General features: G+C 40.5%; 1 protein-coding gene across 1 annotated transcript in view; it reads right to left on the bottom strand.

The window, feature by feature from the left end:
* The window catches only part of MSN (moesin), a 94,215-nt gene that overhangs the window by 29,509 nt on the left and 45,399 nt on the right, over window positions 1–19,307 (bottom strand). Inside the window, exon 2 of the mRNA XM_004615746.2 lies at window positions 1,154–1,237. Coding sequence (XP_004615803.1) covers window positions 1,154–1,237 — 84 coding nt within the window. The remainder of the gene's footprint in view (window positions 1–1,153; window positions 1,238–19,307) is intronic.

Genomic DNA, 19,307 nt, shown 5'->3' on the forward strand with positions numbered 1-19,307 from the left:
TAGCCCTTAATAAGAATAACCAATATCTACCAACAACTTTACTTATTTAAAGATTAAGTAAGACAACAAAATTCTGTGAGATCAATTTGATTACCATTTTACTGAAGAAAGTAAAGTACTAAGAAGTTAAATGAGATATGCAAGGTCACACAATTCTATTTAGTTGTAGTAAGATAGAATGTAACCCAAGAATACCACCAAATGCCATATTCTATGTGTCATCCTTATACACATCCCAAGCCTTAAAGATAGCTCTTTCTTCTACATGGGTAGATGTTTCTGGCTTCAGTAAGTAAAGAAGTCCAAGTTTCATGATGTTAGAAATGGAGCTTGATAGGTAGAGAAAGTTTCTTTGAAACACAGTATACCTTAATATACCTTTAATCTAATATTGAATAAGTCACTGAATAGACCTCAACCACCATTTTTTTAATTGCAAGGCAGGTGCCTTGTATAAATTTCTCAAGCACTGAAGTGATTTTCAAAAATTCTTTAATTGTATTTAATCAATGGGCCATGATTTAAAACACTATTGATAGATGAGTCTTAAGCATATGATATTCCAACATCAATCCTACCAGCATGGCCAACTTTTCTCCATCAGTTTTCCCATGGTCCCTCTCGCTCACCACCCCCATCCCTTCACCTGTCAACTTGACAAGTACATTTCATAGATCTGTGGTTGTAGTGCAGATCTCATATTTTCAGCGATGTTGAGTATGTGCTTTGGTTATATAGCTATACATATCTCCCACTTTACTGGTGTAACTGGGGCCTCTGACCCTTCTCCTCCATCATTTTGCTTTCTCATTTTCCTTCCCCCATCAATTTCTTTCCTCTCCTTCTGTCTTACGATGTTTGGGGGTCAGGTGTGATCTAGGTACCCCCTTTATTATGTTACATTTAAAATATCTAGCAGAGGCACATTCCACTAATGTTTCTAATCTCCCATATCCACGACCAGGGAAAGGCTTAAATCAGGACCATATAAGATACAGACTGTCAAAGTTAAGATTTCCTTCTTTTTATATTAAGAATGGGGTCAACATTTGTGTTAACCTACCTTGGAGGAACAAGTACAGGAGATCCCCAAGAAAAGCTTTGTAATGCAAGCTATGGGGAGAAGGAGGATAGGGAGAAATGAGTTGCTTACCTGGTCAAACAGCTGCTTGCCAGTGGTATTGGGCTGGATGGCAAATTCCAGCTCTGCATCCATGGTGGTCACACGCACGTTGATCTAGAATGACATCAAAGGAGGCTAGTTAATTCTCTGATTTTGTGCTTGGCAGAATCTGGGGCCAGTGTCTCTGTTCAACCATAGAGGAAGAAATTATGATGTTAAAACATGAGTTAGATATTATTACAGAATAGGTAGAACACTAAAAAAAATCCAGTTATTATCCTCAGGCAGCTTTGTAAGGATTACAGAGGGGGAAAAGTCTCAGAGGAACAACATTTACCAAGTTACAAATAAATGCAAATACGCCTATTATCAAATGGAAGTAATTGCTGACTATACTTCTTCCAGAATGCTTTCCCCATCATATCAGCAAAGTTCAGCCCAAAATATTCTCTCTGGAGATGCATCAAGATGACAGTAGTACAGCAGCAAGTGGCAAAGCTGGCGGAGGGACAGCAGCTATCACCGCTCTAAACAGCTAATGGGGTGACAAAATTTCTGCATGAGTGCATGTGGGTGCCCCTTCACTATTCTGTCCCAGAGAGAAAGTCATTAAATGAAAATGGCCAGTCGCCCAGCACAGAGCACCAACCTGAAGTGTGATTCATGAGGATGGCAGCAGCGCAGCCACCGGTGTGCAGGCAGAGCTACTGCAGATCTCGGTGCTATGGGCAATGGCAGAGTTTCAACGTGTCTGCATAGGGCTATTTGGGTGCAACCCAGGACCACAGCAGAGCATGGGTCCTAGAGTTAAGGGTTCTCCCCAGGTTCTCTCTAGGGGGCCCTGGCTGTTTCCCACCAGTGGGGATGCCCCTTGCCATATTATCAAGAAAAACCTCCCTGAGCACTGTCTGGAGACCCAAGATGGGGACTGTGTCCCCTAGTCAGGCTCTGCTGGACTTGGGGCTGCAGTCCTCCCAGAGTGCCCAAGCCCTGAACTAACCCTGGTACTATTCCTGGTCCCTGCTGAGGCTACTGCTACCACAGCCACTGGGGCACAGATGGTGCAGCACTACCAGCAAGTCAGCCTGGACCCACGGGATGAGTACATCAGCAACCAACCTGATGATGCCTTCAGGCTTCCTGATACCCCAAATAAATGCTGTACCTCTAGCTCGACTCGAACAGGACCAAGTTTCCTGAGAAATTAAACTGCCAGAAGTCAGGTATGTGGGATTCATGCCCCACAACCCACCTCCAGCTCAGCCACACAAGCTCATTTATTGGCCATGCTTCAGAGACACATAAATAAATATCAAAAGAGATCAAAAGCCCCAGTTAATCTCGAACCTGTACAAGGTTGAACAGAATGGGGTACACTAGAAGGGGGGGGACAGCCCACTGCCCACCCAAACAGAGCGCTCTGCAGCCACTTGCTCCCACAATCCAAAATCACTGCTGTGCCTATGGCCAGACCACCACCTCAGGACAGATCTCACTGACATATTAACCTGCTGAAAATTCAGGCATATGGATTTTGTGACTGAAATCTCCAGGCTTTCTCTCTCTTTTTCTTTTTTTTTTGAAGTAAACAGATTTTATTTAGAGGTTTTTGAGGGAAGGAGGAAGGGATAAGTGGAAAAGAAAAATAGTAGGAGCAATGCTCTCAAGAGAGAACGTGGGCTTCTCCAAGGGTGGAGAGAGCTCCACACACATGCTACCACTAGAAACTAAAGCATGAAAGTACACATCTCAAGAGGGGAGATGCGGGCACCACATGTGCTCGGCCATGTGGGCACAAGCAGCACATGGGCTCAGTCAGCATATACGTGCTTCCCTTGTTCAAGGTGACTTTTATAGGGTTTCTTCACCCTGCCCCCACATGGGGCTCCTTCCAGGTAAAAGTCCGTTGCTAAGGAGATTACCAGGGAGGTTGGGAGTGGTGATGGTCTTCTTTAGGTTGGATCACATTTTAATCAGATTAAGGGGGAGGTTGAGGGAATTGAGGAACTTCATGGGGAGGGGTCCAACATCCTCAAGGTTGGCTGAAGGTCTTATCAGGTCTGTTTTCTGTATCCACAGGGTGTGTCAGTCTCAGGATTCTCCTTCCCAGAGACTTTGTTAATCTAAGTTTCACTGCCAAGGACCTTTCCCTATCTACCTGCCTAAATCATATTCCCTCCTAGAGATTTCACCACCTTAAATCTTTAAGTGGAAAATGGCTGGTGATCCATCTTCTGAAGCTGCTTCATGCTGACAGAGGGGCACAGACCCTGCTCATGTAATGGGTGAAACCTCATGCTACCTTAGTTTAGTGGGCCCCAGGCAATGAAATGGTTGGGTTCCTGAAGTTATCTGACTGAGGGATGGCACTTTGAAATGATTAGACCCTGGAGATGTGGAAGGTCCTTTCTGACCTAGTAAGGACAGAATAGTTTGCTGTCTTAGAAAACATAAGAGTTAAAGCAACAGAAACCAAAGCAGCATAATGCCATACCCATTTCTATCATAAAAATAAAGGAAAGGAATTACTGTTTTACCCAATGTTGATAGAAAATGACTTCTTATGTCCAGATTTTTCTAGTGGCATAGAAGCACCAAGGCACTTCTCAGATTGGAAAAGCTATCCATCCACTGAAACTATCAATTGGAACCACTAGATATTTATACTTTGAATGAGCGTTTAATCATTTGCCTGTCAAGCTGCCAATCCTCTCCTTGGTAAGTTCCTTGATGCTGAAGAAGTGTTAGGAAAGGAGGATCACGATTTCCACTATGTTCATTAATGAAACAGAAAGCACAGTTCTGAGTTCCTCCCCATAAAAGATGGCTTTCACTAGTGTTATTAAAGCAATCTCTTCCCATGTTGGAAGCTTCGTGTAACCCTTTAATTATCAATTTCCTTTTGAAAACCTTGTTCCAATGCCTATTGTTCCTCTTTTGCAGAGTATCTTAGATGAGTATTCTCTGGGTGGGGTATTAATATTTTCAGGCTTTCTCAGAGTCAGTATGGGCTACCCTCCACTTCTCTATACTCTTGGAAGTATCAGAAGTCACCCCCATGAACCAACTCCAGTGCCAACATGTAAGGTTTTTCACTGGCCTTGCTTCTGAAACCCACGAATAAATCTCAAAAGAGAACAAAAGTCACAGTTAATCTCAAACCAATAATGCACAATAGGAGAAAGAGAAAGGAGAAATATGCCTGGCATAGAGCCAGGCAGGGACGGTTGTGGAGAATCATGGTGGGAGGGAAACTGGAGACATTGGTAGTGGGAAATGTACACTGGAAAAGGGATGGGTGTTGGAACATAGTATGACTGAAACCCAATCATGAATAGTTTTGTGATGGTCTAACTCACAGTAATTCAACAACTAAATAAATAACAAAAAAGCCAAGATGCAAGATATTATTATCTCCACCTCTTACTTATATCCCAGGTTATCTATAATTTGTACACAGGTAGGCTAAAGGAAAGATAAAAGATACAACCATATATCTGTGGTTTGTGCAAAGGTTAAGGAAAGATAAAGAACACTAAGTTGTTTATCTAGCACTGTAACCAACTCAACCTTGAATAAGTCTTATCCTTTCCTAGATTTTAGTTACCTTGTTTGTGAGAGGGCAGTAATGAGGGTGAAGAGTCAATCCAATTAGGAAACTTCCAAAGACGATTACATTGTTTACATCTGTGCTTTTATATCATGCCTTGCATTGCTAACACTTCTTGTTTTTATGTTTCATTAGTCTCTCTGGGAACAAGGAGAAGAGGTAGGTGTGGGTAGCACACAGGTGCTACCCAAAGAAGATTGATTGAACAGAGGAAAATGAGGCAGGTATAGACTTAGATTAAAATAGGACATCACCACATACAGTATTTCAGTTACTTTCTCTGCCTTTAGAAATAGATACCAGGAAAAATGGCAGTTAAAATGTCATCATTACAGATTTATTCTTTTGGCTCAAACGTGTTAGTGATAACAGAAATAAACACCAGCTTTTATGTACAGAGACTTAGTACTCACTAGATGCTTGAAATGCACTGCCCCAGTCAATATCAACCCTTTCCCTGTGAGGTAGAAAATACCTCACACTGGAGACAAGTGATAATTGTCTAAAGTCACCTCACTAGTAAGTGGGGAAGATAGAATTTGAATTCAAATCTAAATCCAAATCTCACAAGTTAAACCAAGTGGTAAATAACCCCCTCTTAGCTCAAATTGTAACATATCTACCATTGGGGGGGCAGAAATATAATAGTTTGATCCCCAGCACTCCATATTGTTCCCCAAATCCCATCAACAGTCATTCCTGTGCACAGAGTCAGAAGTAAGCCACAGACACCCTAAGCACCACCAGTTGTGGCCCCCTCAAACACATATATCTCCCATTAAAACAAAAGATTACTTTTTTAAAAAATTGCCCTGGGCTGAAATGATAGCACAGCAGGTAGGGCATTTGCCTTGCACATGGCCGACCTGGGTTCGATTCCCAGCATCCCATATGGTCCCCTGAGCATCACCAGGAGTGATTCCTGAGTGCATGAACCAGGAATAACCCCGTGCATCACCGGGTGTGACCCAAAAAGAAAAAAACATTGCCTAACTCTCATCATGTTTTCAGTTTTGTTGAGTCTTTGGGATATATGGGAACACATAGAGGGAAGCTGGACTGGTGCTGAAATATTATATGCCTAAATCTGAACTATAAATAACCTTGTAAATAACATTTCTTTAATAAATAATTATTTTTTAAATGCAAGGGAGAAAAAAATTCGCTAGACATTTAGCTTAGGCAATCTATATGGCACAGTCATAAGACAGTTCGTTATATGATCATATGAAACCTTGAAACATGCCCATGAAAAATACTTAAATAATATTAAATGAAGAAAAGTAAACAACAAAATTGATGAACTTAATATGTAAAAAGTATATACAGAGAGATGACTAGAATCATGCCCAAGTGTTAATCAAGCTTCTTTTTTGGGAATCAATGTTTTCTTCCTTTATTAAACAAAGAAATACACCTAACATATATTTCTATAATTTGTAGGATGTTCAAATAATACTTATATGGGGGACTTAAGGGCTTAAAATAGAATTTCAAAGATGCAAACCCCCATGGAATGTGTTAAATATTAAATCTTACCTGCATTTTATACCTATGACTCTTCCCTTAGCACAGCAATCAGTTATCAGGAAAAAGGGGTTCAGTAGCCATTTTGTCAGTTAAAGAATTATAACAAGAATTGGGCCTGGGAACGACTTTGTAAATAAATCTCACCAGAGAGCCAGAGAGGAAATCTATTTTGGGGTTGACAATAGAACAGGAAAGGCCCTGAAGACAGGAACCAGTAAGGCAAGTATCCCAGTGGGAGACAATGGATGGACAAGGTTAGCTACTTTAAGGTACCTTGTGCTTCCTGCCAATATAGTGACCTCCATGGAAAGAACAGCCATCAGATAGGAAGAATGAGAGCCAATAGGCTAAAACAGCTAGCCTGAACCATCTAGCCTCATAACAATCTTGATTTCAGTTAGAGAGACTTCAAAACAATGACAGAAGTGATAAGAAAGAATAAAAAACAGTGGAACTTTGACTCCATTTTTTACTTCAAAGGCTTTGTCTTAGAGTTAACCATCAAAACACCCAAGAACCAGTGGATACTTGCAAGATGTTAGTTAAAATGTTATTCACAAGTGAGGATATTATACATCTTAATCTTTAGTGTCATGCACCCTTCTGAGCAATCTGATGAAATCTATGAACACCTTAGAATACTTGAGAATTCATAAAGTAGATACATAAAGTAGATACAAATAAATCAATTATATTGAAATAGTTATCAATTTTAATAAAGCATTTATTTTTATCATAGCAAATAATTATCTAGCACTGTATTTTACTAAATGTTACTAAACTTTCAATTTTGTGTTATGCATAAGTTACATTTGAGAAACCTATAAAAACTAAATCTTGATATAAAAAGTATGTTATTTCATTGGTAACAAAGGCACAGTTACTGTTATTACTAGTGTCATTTTTGGTTTATATTCTCAATTTAAAGAGAAGCTAAATTTCAAAGAAACTATTGAAATAAGCAATTCTACTCTATCCAAGTTCATAGATTCTTACTTATTCATAGTATGTCCATGGACCCCATGGAGGACAAAGCACTCCAGTTTAGGGAGCTTAAATAAACATAAATTTACTTCAATTAACCCAATATTAATATAATACTATGTTTATAAAATGATGATTGGGGCAGAATTATAAGATTAGTCCATCTGATACCAAAGTTCTTTTATTGAGGCACCATGATTTACAAAGTTATTCATGACAGGCATACAATGTTCCAACACCAATCCCTTCACCATTGTCCCCAGTTTCCCTCCAACTCCCCAAGTCGGCTTCTATGGCAGGCATGTTATTTTTCCCTTCTAGGTACTATGGCTTATAATACTGTTGCTGATAGGGTTTCATGGCTAAAATTTTAGGAGCTTTCAGCATTCCCTCCTTCTCCAGAGTGACTTTCTTCCACCTGTGTTCTGTTCCCTGTCCTATTTCTGACAGCCATCCGATCCCCTCCCACTGCCCCACCAGTGGAAAGCCTCCTACTAATGTCCATTTCTCATTTTCTTCCTTTCTATTATTGCCTTTGGAAATCTGTTATTCCCCCACTATATTTCTTTATACCCTGCATAGTAGAGAGATGTTTCTGTGTCTGTCACCCTCTTTCTGGCTAACATCACCCAGCATGACACTCTCCAAATCCATCCACATCGTAGCAAACTGCATGATTTCACCTTTTCGTCTGGCTGAGTAGTATTTAATTTTTACACCAAGGTAGGAGATCTGACTGGGAAATCTACAATATGCAATAGATATCCTGAGAACTGTCACAGAAAAAGAACAGCACAAACTGTGGAAATAAGGAACAACATTCAAATGATACTTGCACTGGTTTCTAATGATAAACTGGATTCTGAAGAAAAAAAAACAAAGGGAGAAAACAGGCATGTGGGTAAGAACATTCAAATATCGCAGATAGAGAAATTAATACATGTCATGACTCAGTGTTGACTACGATGCATTTGTAAGTTAAGCCTAGGGTCCTGAGATAACACAAGGGTTAAGGTTCCTTCCTTACAGACAGCCTACCCCAGTTCAACACCTAGACACCTGAGAACTACGTGAGCACAGAGCAAGAATTATATACTGTTCACTACCAGCTATGACCACAACACAAAACCAAAAATAAATCCAAAGTTGGGAATCCTGCTTAAAAGATCTCCTCTCATACCATGGGAGGCCTTCTAGTCTTTTCCCCTCTATTCTCCTAAAATTTTACCTGAATTTGGGAAAAGAGTTAAGAATGTAGACCTATAAAATGTATAAAAGAGTGGGCAGAGGCATAAAAAAGTAGGTGTAGGGTCTTGAAGGCTAGGCTAGAGAGCTGGACATTAATCTTGCTGGCAATGGTCAGTGAGTCTCAGGTTTTGAAACAAGGTGGGGCAGAATAAGATAGCATTTTTCTAGAAGAAAAACCTAGCTATGAGACATAGGGAAACATTCTACAGGCTTAAATTCCCTTTCTTTAATTCACAAAATGAGGGGCTAGAGCGATAGCACAGTGGCTAGGGCGTCTGCCTTGCACATGGCCGACCTGGGTTCGATTCCAAGCATCCCATATGGTCCCCCAAGCACCGCCAGGAATAATTCCTCGGTGCAGAGCCAGGAGTAACCCCTGTGCATCGCTGGATGTGACCCAAAAAGAAAAATAAATTCACACAATTAGGTAATATTTAAGAAAATAAGGTAGCATCTCTCATAAACCATGAAGATTCCAAATCTCTCATAGATATGTATATTTAAAAAATTCAGAACCTGGCCCCTATGCCCAAATATTTAATTACATCCTTTGATAAAGCTTCTTTAATCAACTGGTACAAAAAGAACCAGCCTGTTTTAGGAATAAACATGGCAAAAAAGGCTAGCGTCCATGCTCTTTTCCTCCTAGATAGAACATCATCCACAGAACAAAGGCGCTCCTAAAATCTGAAGATGTCTAGCTAATCCCTAACTAAACCAACTTCTCCAGAATCCTTTTTCAGTGTTTCTGGAGTGTCTGATTCTCCACGAATAGAAGCCTGAGGTTTCCTGGACTTCATTTTAGAGACAAAAATCATCTTAGATTTTTAAAAATTCACAAAAGCAAAACACAGAAGGACTTCTATTCTTGCCAACATTTGATTCAGAAGAAAATCTGAATCATGAGGATAGGTCTCTGCTCTCCCTTTTTTTCCTGGGGATGTAGGAGAGAAGTAAGGTTAATAACATAATTGAGACCTAAAAGTGATAAGTAGGACAGCAGTCTTATCAAAGATCTGCTATTCTCCTGCAGATTAATATGGGACAGAATTATGTAGGAAATGAGATAGGACCAGATTGACAGCCACACAGGGGTCACCGTTATGCTCATACAAAGGGAGTACCCACTACCCTCTTTTTGGTTTATCCTCTGTAATATCAATGAGAAGGGGATGGTTTAGTTTAGGAGGTAAAATATGTGAAAATAAAGCCTCCAAAGCCTTTGGAAAGTTTTCAAGTGGCTTCAACTTGGTAAAAAAAAAACATCCCCTCTTATTTTCTGAAGACAGATTCTCTCTTGCTTCATGCTTGGTAATAATGAGGGAATGAGCTTGTGTGTGGTAGTATTTAAAGATGTGATCTCGGGCCGGAGCGATAGCACAGCGGGTAGGGCGTTTGCCTTGCACGCGGCTGACCCGGGTTCGATCCCCGGCATCCCATATGGTCCCCCAAGCACTGCCAGGAGTAATTCCTGAGTGCAAAGCCAGGAGTAACCCCTGAGCATTGCTGGGTGTGACTCAAAAAGCAAAAAAAAAAATAAAGATGTGATCTCCCAGGAGTGGAATTGCTGGGTCAAATGGGAGCTCAATTTCTAATTTTTTGAGAAGCGTCCATACTGTTTACCAAAAGGGTTGAACCAGTCAGCATTCCCACCAGCAGTGTAGGAGGATCCCTTTCTCCCCATACCCACACCAACAGCGGTTGCTTTTGATCTTTTGGATGTGCAGAGAGGCAAAAAAGTATAGTCGAAATGACATCTGCACTCGTATGTTCACTGCAGCACTGTTTACAATAGCCAGAATCTGAAAAAATCCTGAGTGTCCAAGAATAGATGACTGGTTAAAGAAACTTTCGTACATCTACACAATGGAATACTATGCAGCTGTTACAAAAGAAGTCATGACTTTCTCATATAAGTGGATCAGCATGGAAAGTATCATGCTAAGTGAAATGAGTCAAAAAGAGAGACAGACAGAAAGATTGCACTAATCTGTGGATTATAAAGAAAGAGAATGGGAGACTAGCACCCAATAATAGTATAGATAAGTACCAGGAGGTTTGCTCCATGGCTTAGAAGCTGTCCTCACATGCCGGAGGAAAAGGCAGCTCAGATAGAGAAGGGAACACCAGGTAAAGTGTGGCTGGAGGATCTGCTTGAGATGGGAGATGCATGCTGAAAGTATACTATAGATCAAACACAATGGCCATTCAATACCTCTATTGCAAACCACAACACCCAAAAGGAGAGAGAGAACAAAAGGGAATGCCCTGCTACAGAGGTGAGGTGGGGTGGAGGGGTGGGAGGGATACTGGGATCATCATCAGGGGTGGAGAATGGGCACTGGTGGAGGGAATGGGTACTTGAGCATTGTATGACTGAAACACAAACATGAAAGTTTGTAAGTCTGTAACTGTACCTCACAGTGATTCATTAATAAAAAATAAAAATAAAGCATTTCACCTTACAATAAAAAATAAATTAAAAAATAAACTTAAACACAGAGGTTACAACTCTAAAAACTAATGATGTGGTCTCCAGCAGTGAACTAAATCTCTGCCTAAACCTATCCCTATGGATCTTGACACAAATTGAGATTAAAGACTGAGAACATAAGGGTGTTAAGAACAACAGGACAGTATTGGTATCACAGTGAGGAGCATGTAATAGGAAGTTACCCTTTAATATATATTGGCCCTTACACTGCAAAAAAAAAACATCCCCTCTTATTTTCTGAAGACAGATTCTCTCATGCTTCACTGGACTATCTTAGTTGTCTTGTATTCAAAGACTTCAACAAAGACTTCTCTCCTGTGTTCACAGTTGGTTAGCCAAGAAACAAAAATAATCAGCTCAGATGTTATTTCTACCTTGACTGCAGCAATTGAGGTACTTAAATCGCTGAATCTAAGCAGCTTCAGATAAGGAAATTTCTTTCACTAGGGCCAGAGACTACCAAGTAATCAGTAATCAGATCACAGTGAGATCAGTTCCGCGTGTCTCTTCACCTGCAGCATTATCACTGAACTACAAGTTGCTCTTTCATAGAAAAGTATTTTGGCGATACAGAAGAGAAATCAGAGAAATGAGTAAAAAAATCACAAATAATTTCCCTGGAGCACTGCCCTCTAAATCAAAGGGAATTGGCATTGTGAATCCCACTTTAGAAATAAGGAAACCAAAGTTATAGAAGTAGAGCACAAAATGATAAAAATGAACACCTACAGGGGCTGGAGAGATAGCACAGCGGGTAGGGCGTTTGCCTTGCACGCGGCCGACCCGGGTTCAAATCCCAGCGTCCCATATGGTCCCCAGAGCATGACCAGGGGTAATTCCTGAGTCCAAAGCCAGGAGTAACCCCTGTGCATTGCCAGGTGTGACCCAAAAAGCAAAAAAAAAAAAAAATGAACACCTACAGAAACTGGAAAGATATTACAGTGAGTAGGGAGCTTGCCTTGCACGTGACCAACCATGGTTCGATCCCTGGCATCCTATATGGTCCCCAAGCATTGCAAAAAGTAATATCTGAATGCAGATAGAAGAGTTAACTCCTGAGCATTGCCAACTGTGGCCCCAAACCCAAACAAACAAAAATTGAACACCCTTGGGGCTGGAGCGATAGCACAGCAGGTAGGGCATTTGCCTTGCACACGGCCGACCCGGGTTCGATTCCCAGCATCCCATATGGTCCCCTGAGCACGGCCAGGGGTGGCTCCTGAGTGACAAGCCAGGAGTGACCCCTGTGCATCTCCGGGTGTGACCCGAAAAGCAAAAAAAAAAAAATTGAACACCCATAGTTCACAAAAGCCTCATTTAGTCAGCCAGCAAACAGTAAAAACAAGTTTTCTATACATTCCCAGAGCTCCTTAAACAAATCCATTCACCTTTCAGGCCATGTTCATTTCACATGTCATCTACATCACTGTAGCATCTATTTTGGTTAGGGCCCAAACACTCTTGAATAAGAAGCAAGGTCACTTTTTTCATGTGCCTTTTCACAATTCAAATTTCTTCTTTGAGAAAGTTTCTGTTCATTTCATCACCCCATTTTCTGATGGGGTTGGATGTTTTCTTCTTGTAGAGTTCAACCAGTGGTTTGTATACCCTTGATAATGGCCCCTTACTAGAGGGGTATTGGGTGAATATCCTTTCCAATTCTGTAGACTGTCTATTTTGGTCACTGTTTCTTTTGAGATGCAGAGCAAAAAAGTACAGTAGAAATGACATCTGTACTTATCTGTTTATTGTAGCACTATTTAAAATAGCCAGAATCTGGGAAAAACTTGAGTGCCTGAGAACAGCTGATTGGTTAAAGAAACTTTGGTATATCTACAAAATGGAATACTATGCAGCTGCTAGAAGAGATGAAACCATGAAATTTGCATTATAAGTGGATCAACATGGAGAGTATCATGTTAAGTGAAGTGAGTCAGAAGAGCGGGACAGACACAGAATGACTGCACCCATTTGCGGAATGTAAAGTAACATAATAGAATAACACCTAAGGATACTAGAGATAAGGGCCAGGATGATCGCCCCACAGCTTGGAAGTCAATCTCATGTGCTGGGGGAAAAGACAGGTAGTATACCTAGTATCATAAGTGAGCACCCACCACAGATACTATTACACAACCAATGTCATGTTCCCCAATGTAGGAAAAACATATATTTTTGTTCTGAAACCAGAACATAAAGTCCAGATACACCAAAAAAGCCATGAAATCTTTATACCCTCCACCATTCAAAATGGGCATAATCATAGCAATCTATCAGAGATATTTACAGCACTAATGTATGCTTCCAAAATTTAAATGATAAGAAGATCCATTTGGTGAAGGGTGTAGTGTTACAGCTATGTTATGAGAAATCAATATAAATGGAATTGTAAACCACAGAATTTAAGCCAATAAACAATATTTAGAGATTCATTTGGAGTAGCACTGTAGCACCGTTGTCCCGTTGTCCGTCAATTGCTCGAGCAGGAACCAGTAACGTCTCCAGTGTGAGACTTGTTACTGTTTTTGGCATATCAAATATGACACGGGTAGCTTGCCAGGCTCTGCCGTGAGGGCGTGATACTCTCACTAGCTTGCCAGACTCTCTGAGAGGGAATGAGGAATGAAACCCAGGTCAGCCGCATGCAAGGCAAACGCCCTATCTGCTGTGCTATTGCTCCAGTCACATTTGGAGTATCACTGTATCACTGTCACCTCTGTTGCCCATCAATTTGCTCGAGCGGGCACCAGTAACATCTCCATTGTGAGACTTTTTTTGTTACTGTTTTTAGCATATCAAATAAGACACGGGGAGCGGGGAGCTTGCCAGGCTCTGCTGTGTGGGCGAGATAGTCTCGGTAGCTTGCTGGGCTCTCCGAGTGGGGCGGAGGATTGAACCCGGGTCAGCCGTGTGCAAGGCAAATTCCCTATCTGCTGTGCTATTGCAGTCCCATTTGGAGTACTAGTTTAAAAATTCAGATACATGGAGCCCATTCCTAACTTATTGTAACAGACTTCCAGAAAAGCTTAGGAATTTCTAGTTTAGTTCCAGTTGGTTCTTATCCTCTGGGAAGTTTGAAGAAACATCACTTGGCATTGATGATATTGGCATGTGATTAGAGGTAGAACAGAGAAATCTGGTCATCCAAAGTGTTTTGTGGTCAGGAGAGTCTCCTGACAGGTTCTTGTAAGTTATATATAAAGAAGACTTTAAAATTCCATTAGAAAGCTAAGCACTTTCTCCATTGGCCAAACCCTCAAGCTATCGTACTGATCTGTCCGACATCTTCCCATTTAGTAAAGAATTATCCTGTGAGAGGAAACAGCCAGTATACACACTTCAGAGGTAAAGCACACTGATCAAAATACTTAAAGTAGGGCCCCAATCAAATAATTCTTTACTTTTTGGCTCCTAAAGCATTCCACATTTCATTTTTCCCAGGAAAACTTTTAGACAAGGAATCGATCTAAAATGACACTCTCCCGAATGCTCTGGGAACTTGGGAAACAAAAGAGACAAAGCAAGAGAATCCTACACTGGCATACAAGTTAGCTACTAAGAAGATTATAGGAGTAAGAATGAAAGTCTAAAATAGATGTAATTAAAAACAATGCATTGGGACCAGCTACACTACATGTGAATCTCTTCATAACTATCCTCTAAAAACATCATGTTAGAAGATTAAAATCAGACACAGTGAAAGAAATTTTACTTTAGGGATTAGAAAATAGTACAAACCTTGACGTTACAAGAGACTTTGTTATTAAATATTTACCAGCATACAATACACGTGTGAACTAAGTATTCTTGGCCCCCATTTTACAAATGAGAAAACTAAGTCTTGTGGAAGGAAAGTAACTGTCATCTTCAATTTCTTGACCTTAGACTGTCTAGATAATAACAAATATTGGCTCTCCCTACCAATACCACAGGGGAAAAGAAAGTCTTTCTTTTCAGCCAAAGTGGTGGCTGACCAAAAGGCTCACCCAACAGCTATGAAACAAGAACACTGAAATGTTTCTTTATACTACCAAGGAAAACTGAAGTGGGGAAAGAGAATCTAGGACAGAAATATAAAGGAAAAAGAGAGAAGAACAGAAAACAGAACAGAGAATATGTTGGAAAAGTCCCAGGGAAACCATGATACATTCTTTTTAGTGAGATACAGTTACAAAGTTGTTCTTCATTGGTTTTCAGTATTACAAAGTTCTAACACCCGTGCCTTCACCAGTGTACATTTCCCACTACCAATGTCCCCAGTTTCCCTCCTGCCACGCCCTACCCCACAGCCTGGCTCTATGTTAGGTACCTTTCTTCTCTGTCTCTCTCTCTAACTCTGTCTCTCTGGTTCCTTTTGTGAATTATGGTTTACAATACAGGTACAGAAAAGTTATCATGGAGAAGGAACCACTCTAACGATAGTTGAATATAGTCACTTTGGACAAGAAGTGAATGCTGAAAGGGATATCCATGATACATAAAGGGATATCCATGATACATTCTTAAGATTTTTTTAAAAACACTTGTACTTGATAGAAAATGTGGGTTCTGGAAACAGGCCATGGGGCACTATAAGTCCCTAGACTTTCTAAATCCTTTGTTTCTATACATACAAACAAAATGGGAGTAATAATGACAAACTCACATGATTGTTTTGAGGACATCACCCGTTCTACTTATATGGAAGTACCTGGCTCAGTGTTATCTTGTATTAGACATTTTATAAATTTTAGCTCCAGATTCTTCCTAATCATTTGACTCACTTTCCACAATAATAATCCCAGCTTGATATGCACAGTGATTTATAATTAAAAATAAAACATTCACATGCATTACCCCACTGAACTAAATTCTAAATGTAAAGCAAGGCAGAGACAACAACCTTTTTTTAGAAGAGAGAAATGAAGTTTAGTGAGGTCAAAAAATAATTTTCTCATACGAATGGCCAAAAGGCGCAAGAAAAAGTGCTCTACATCACTAATCATCAGGGAGATGCAGATCAAAACAACCATGAGATACCACCTCACACCACAGAGACTGGCACACATCCAAAAGAACAAAAGCAACCGCTGTTGGAGAGGATGTGGGGAGAAAGGGACCCTTCTACACTGCTGGCGGGAATGCCAACTGGTTCAGCCCTTCTGGAAAACAATATGGATGCTTCTCAGAAAATTAGAAATTGAGCTCCCATTTGACCCAGCAATACCACTTCTGGGAATATACTCCGAAGAAGCAAAAAAAGTATAGTCAAAATGACATCTGCACTTATATGTTCATCCTGGCACTGTTTACAATAGCCAGAATCTGGAAAAATCCCGAGTGCCCGAGAACAGATGACTGGTTAAAGAAACTCTGGTACATCTATACAATGGAATACTATGCAGCCGTTAGGAAAAAAATGAAGTCATGAACTTTGCATATAAGTGGATCAACATGGAAAGTATCATGCTAAGTGAAATGAGTCAGAAAGAGAGAGACAGACATAGAAAGATTGGACTCATCTGTGGAATATAAAATAACAGAATAGGAGACTAATGTCCAAGAATAGTAGAAATAAGTACCAGGAGGTTGGCTCCATGGCTTGGAAGCTGGTCTCACATGCTGGGGAAAAAGGCTGCTCAGATAGAGAAGGGAACACCAAGTAAAATGTGGTTAGAGATCCCACCCGGGAATTGAGATGTGTGCTGAAAGTAGACTAGAGACTGAACACAATGGCCACTCAATACCCCTATTGCAAACCACAACACCCACTTGGAGAGAGAGAGATCAAAAGGGAGTACCCTGCCACAGAGGCAGGGTGGGGTGGGGGGGAGATGAGATGGGGGGAGAGGGATACTGGGATTATTGGTGATGGAGAACGGGCACTGGTGGAGGGATGTGTTTGTGAACATTGTATGAGGGAAAAACAAGTTCTAACATGTGTGAATCTGTATCTGTACCCTCATGGTGATTCACTAATTAAAGAATAAAATAAAAAAAATTCTCAGTGTCAGAGCAATAGTACAGTGCAGTTGATCTTGGTTTGATCTTTAGCATCCCATAAGGTCCCCCAAAGTCCTGCAAAGTGTGATCCCTGAACACAGAACCAGAAATAAGCCCTGAGCACTGCCAGGTGTGGCCCAATAACAGAAAAGTTGTCTTTTTTAAATTTTTTATTAGTGAATCACTGTGATGTACAGTTACTAACTTATGAACTTTTGTGTTTGCATTTCACTCATACAGTGATCATTTACCCATCCCTCCACCAGTGCCCATTCTCCTCCACCAATGATCCCAGTATCCCTCTCACCACCCCACCCCAACACCCACTACCCCACCCTGCCTCTGTGGCAGGGCATTCCCTTTTTTCTCGCTTTTTTTGGGGTGTTGTAGAACAAACAGAAAAGTTTTCATTTGTTCACAGATAAATAGGATAGGACTAGAACCCAGGTCTGCCCAATTACTATTGGTAGTGGATAATTCATTGATTTCTCAAGTTTTTCTTATTTGTAGTTGTAAGAGGATCTATTCCCAAAACTCCATAATTTAATTCATCCAAGAAATATAGTGTACCCTTGCCTTCACGTTTGTCTTAGAATGCTACAAGAAAAACTCTCTTTGGTAAAAGATAAAAAAACGTAATGGCATGTACTGTGATGAAGGAATTGACAGTAAGCTAGCAGCAATCAACCAAGAACAAGTGGCAGAACTCAGCTCTTGGGCCTGGACCTTGTGATAGTCCCTTTTCCTCTCTAGGTCTTAGTGTTTTAAACTGTACTTCATAAACCTTACTCAATAGTCTTTTGTTTTCCCACTTTTAAGCAGCTTGCTGTATCCTCACTCCCCCAAAGAGGAAAATACTATTAAACTTGAAAATAAGAAGTACATAAAAATAGTACTTTACTTATTGAGTAGGATTGTGACCTCCCAGGCAGCACAAAAAACAGTGTTTGAAAACCATTCAACTAAGGGCTTGAGGAAAGAATGAAAACTCAGTGTAAGTTTCTAGAATTCTACTCATCTAAACACAGTCATAGATTCCTTTCAATATTTAAAAGTCTTTGTGCCTCAGTTCCCCAAACCATAAAATTGTTTAACCTGCCATCCTCTAAAAGAGGCTACTGAACTTAAAAAATAATTTACCAATTCTAGCATTAGAATTATATGAAAAAGAAACCCAATGATTCCTATAGTGGATAACTGTGGAGACAGACTTCAGTAAAACCCCATTTCGATGCTTTAGAAAAGTCCTTAATATAATATCCAGTGACTATGAAATCACTAATAATCAGGGAGGTGCAAATCAAAACAAAAATAAGATACCATCTCACACCACAGAGACTGGCACACATCCAAAAGAACAAAATCAACCAGTGTTGGCGTGGATGTGGGGAGAAAGAGACTCTCCTTCACTGCTGGTGGGAATACAGACTGGTCCAGCCTTTTTGTAAAACAATAAGAACATTTCAAAATAATAGAAATTGAGCTGCTATTTGATCCAGCAATACTACTTCTGGGAATATATTCCGGGGATGCAAAAAAAGCACAGTAGAAATGACGTCTGCACTTGTATTTTTATTGCAGCACTACTTAAAAAGCCACAATCTGGAAAAAAAAAGAGCTTTTTAACAGATGACTGGTTAAAGGAACTTTGGTATATCTACACAATGGAATAGTATGCAGCTGTTAGAAAGGATTAAACCGTGAAATTTGCATATAAGTGGATCAACATGGAGTATATCATGCTAAATGAAATGATTCAGAAAGAGCGGGGCAATAGCACAGCGGGTAGGGCGTTTGCCTTGCACGCCGCCGGCCCGGGTTCAAATCCCAGCATCCCATATGGTCCCCGGAGCACTGCCAGGAGTAATTCCTGAGTGCATGAGCCAGGAGTGACCCCTGTGCATTGCCGGGTGTGACCCAAAAAAAAGCAAAAAAAAAAAAAAAACAGAAAGAGCGGGGCAGACACAGAATGACTGCACCTATCTATGGAATATAAAATAACATAATAGGAGAATAACACCTAAGGATAACAGAGATAAGGACCAGGAGGATTGCCCCATGGCTTACAAGCCAATCTCATGTGCTGGGGGAAAAGGCAGGTGGGATGGAGAAGAGATCACAAAGTAAATGATGGTTGGAGGGTTTGCTCGGGATGGTAGATGTGTACTGAAAGTTAGACTACTGACCATATATGATGACTTTTTCACTTGTATCACTTTTAACTTGTCATCCTGTTGATCCTTGAGTGGGTGCCAGTAACATCTCCATTTGTCCCTGTCACGTTTTAGTGTAGCCTGATAATATCTGCTCGCTCCAGGAACAGGAAGAGCCTCAAA

Source organism: Sorex araneus, chromosome X (genome assembly GCF_027595985.1).
Source record: "Sorex araneus isolate mSorAra2 chromosome X, mSorAra2.pri, whole genome shotgun sequence".
NCBI lineage: Eukaryota > Metazoa > Chordata > Mammalia > Eulipotyphla > Soricidae > Sorex > Sorex araneus.